General features: G+C 41.9%; 1 protein-coding gene across 1 annotated transcript in view; it reads right to left on the reverse strand.

The window, feature by feature from the left end:
• Positions 1–2,601, reverse strand: part of Cd244 (CD244 molecule) — a 22,115-nt gene that overhangs the window by 3,432 nt on the left and 16,082 nt on the right. The window contains exon 6 of the mRNA XM_005368604.2: positions 1,662–1,727. Coding sequence (XP_005368661.1) covers positions 1,662–1,727 — 66 coding nt within the window. The remainder of the gene's footprint in view (positions 1–1,661; positions 1,728–2,601) is intronic.

A 2,601-nucleotide genomic window follows, 5' to 3' on the forward strand; every position in this document is an offset into this window, starting at 1 on the left:
GGACAGAAACCCAAACAAACAGGCAGCCTGGCCCCCACTCATGTTACACTCAACTCTGTCTAAATGTAAGCTTGGTTAATCAATGAGAAGTCTGGAGCAGCTGAGAGGTAGGGCCTGACATTAGTTCCACTCTTACTGTTAGTAACAATCACCATTTGCTGTGCACACTTATTTTATCTATATTCTTTGTTTCCTAACTCATATGCTAAATTTAAAAAAATAGTACTGTTCTTCTGACACATACAAGGTTACAGATTGAGAAGAAGAGAGGGAATAGGATGAATAAGAAAGAAGAAAGAGAAGGAGAAGAAGAAGGAGGGGAGGAGGAGGAGGAGGAAGAGGAGGAGGAGGAGGAGGAGGAGGAGGTGGAGGAGAAGGAGAAGAAGAAGAAGACCTCAGTACACAATAGATGCAGAATTCAAGCCCAAAATTTTCCAGAGTTTCCTTAGTAGTTCAATGGCTCCTTTTGGTCACACCTTCCTTCTCTAGATCTAAAATGCGTGTTCATGGGGAAGACAACCATCTCCCTGGTAAGATAATCCAGGAGAGGAATCTCATTTTCACTCAACATTTCTGTTTAATTCTTCCTTGGGTTTGTTCAAGCTGTTCTCTCTCAAGCCCAGTGTGGCTAAAACCAGTGAGCTGGCAGGTATCATTCACTATTGGGATGAATTTCTTTGTGATACAACTTTGTCAACAAGCTGAGGGTGTTGCTGTTCCCAGACTTGGTCTTCAGAAAGTGAAGGGGAGAGAAGAGGAGAAAGGGAGATAATAGGAAGAGAAGGCTTTCATCAGAAACTTCACTACTATCCATCACCAAGTATTTTCCCTTGGAAGAGAACACCTGACCCTGGTTATCAATGAAGTCATATTATTTGCCAATAATAGAAAATGTCTTAGCAATTCACGCATGAACATCTAGATTGTCTGGAGTTAGAGGCATGGCAGGAAGAGGTAGGATGGAAATTGGGAAACTGTTTGGCTCAACTTTCTTACAACTAATATATGTGGCCTTATACACATCATTTAACCTGAGTCTTAGATTCCTCATTTGTAAACTTCATAACACTGCCAAGAGAGATTTATTAAGAAAATGGCCATTGTTGTTAAGTCTAAATAAGATTTTTTTAAAATATTTATTTATTTATTATGTATACAATGGTCTGCCTGCATGTATCCCTGCAGACAGAAGTTGGCACCAGATCTTATTACCGGTGGTTGTGAGCCATATATGGTTGCTGGGAATTGAACTCAGGACCTCTGGAAGAGCAGTCAATGCTCTTAACCCTAAATAAGATTTTTTAAGATCAATACACATCTATTCTTTTCTTAAGGGAGATAATGATTAATGGTACCATTAGGATAATCAGTACAAGAACTCCAGTTCTTCATATCAGAGGAAAAACATAAGCTGAATCCTGTAGCAAAGCTCATTTTCCTACAGACAGCCTTATCTAGATTTCTGCTGTATGTGAACGAGTGAAAATCACTGTCAAGATACTCTGAGGATGCTGATCATTTCAAAGAATTTGTGAGAGCAATTTGTCTTCTGCCCTCCCAAAAAACACCAATGTCCCCTTCTCCTTCAATGGTATGTTTTAAGTAAGGCTTGGGAAGTTCCATATACTGGAATAGGATGGATTAGAAAGGTTAGAAGGTACCTTGTATTGAATCATAGAGTAGATGGTGCTTCCATCTCCAGGGGGTTTCTGCTCCAGTGTCTGCTCCTGCATAAAAGAGTGAAGGGGTTATATAATAGTCTATCTAGGCTGGGGTTGAGCAGTGGACATCACAAATAAGTGGTCTCCAGGAGGAGGGAGGTGCAAAACTGGAAAAGACTCATTATCAAACATCCCAGGATGAGGAGAGAGGTGAAGAACAGTGATTTGCTGTGGACAAGCAACAAAGAACCACCCAGGAGTCAACAACACAATAGGTTTCCTGTCTTTTTCTTCCTGTCAATAATGTAAACTCCCTTCTTGCCTTTGCTGGCTTTTATACCAACACAATCACTGACAGTGGGAAGAGCTCTCCGCAGATCTGTGACTGGAACCTTTCCTCTTCAAGACATTGAAATTCAGAGGGTCCAAACATTTTAAAGATGAGTCATAAGGCTCCTCTCCAGATCCAGGCTTCATGGTTGGCTTACCCTGGGCCTCGATCCAACCCCAGAGATGTTATAATGCTGAGTGAAAGCCTTGTCATGACAAAGCCAGAGAACACACACTCCTTCCTTCTTTCCCTCCCCTCATGCCTGTTCTACAGGCAATTAGAGATGGAAGTACTCCATCTTGCTTGTCTCCAATAACACAGTGCCAAGTGGGGCTCTCATCGGGTTAGGAAGGCTATGAGAGTTCAGTAGGTGAGCTCTCCAGAAGCAGGAGGTTGAGACACAGAGAAACATCAGCCATCTTGGCAGTAAGAAAGTCAACAGGAGGGCTGGAGAGATGGCTCAGAGGTTAAGCGCACTGGCTGCTTTTCCAGAGATCCTGAGTTCAATTCCCAGCAACCATATGGTGGCTCACAACCATCTGTAATTTGATCTGGTTCTCTCTTCTGGCATGCAGACAGAACACTGTATAAATAATAAATAAATACATT

This window comes from Microtus ochrogaster, unplaced genomic scaffold, assembly GCF_000317375.1.
Source record: "Microtus ochrogaster isolate Prairie Vole_2 unplaced genomic scaffold, MicOch1.0 UNK35, whole genome shotgun sequence".
Classification (NCBI taxonomy): Eukaryota; Metazoa; Chordata; class Mammalia; order Rodentia; family Cricetidae; genus Microtus; species Microtus ochrogaster.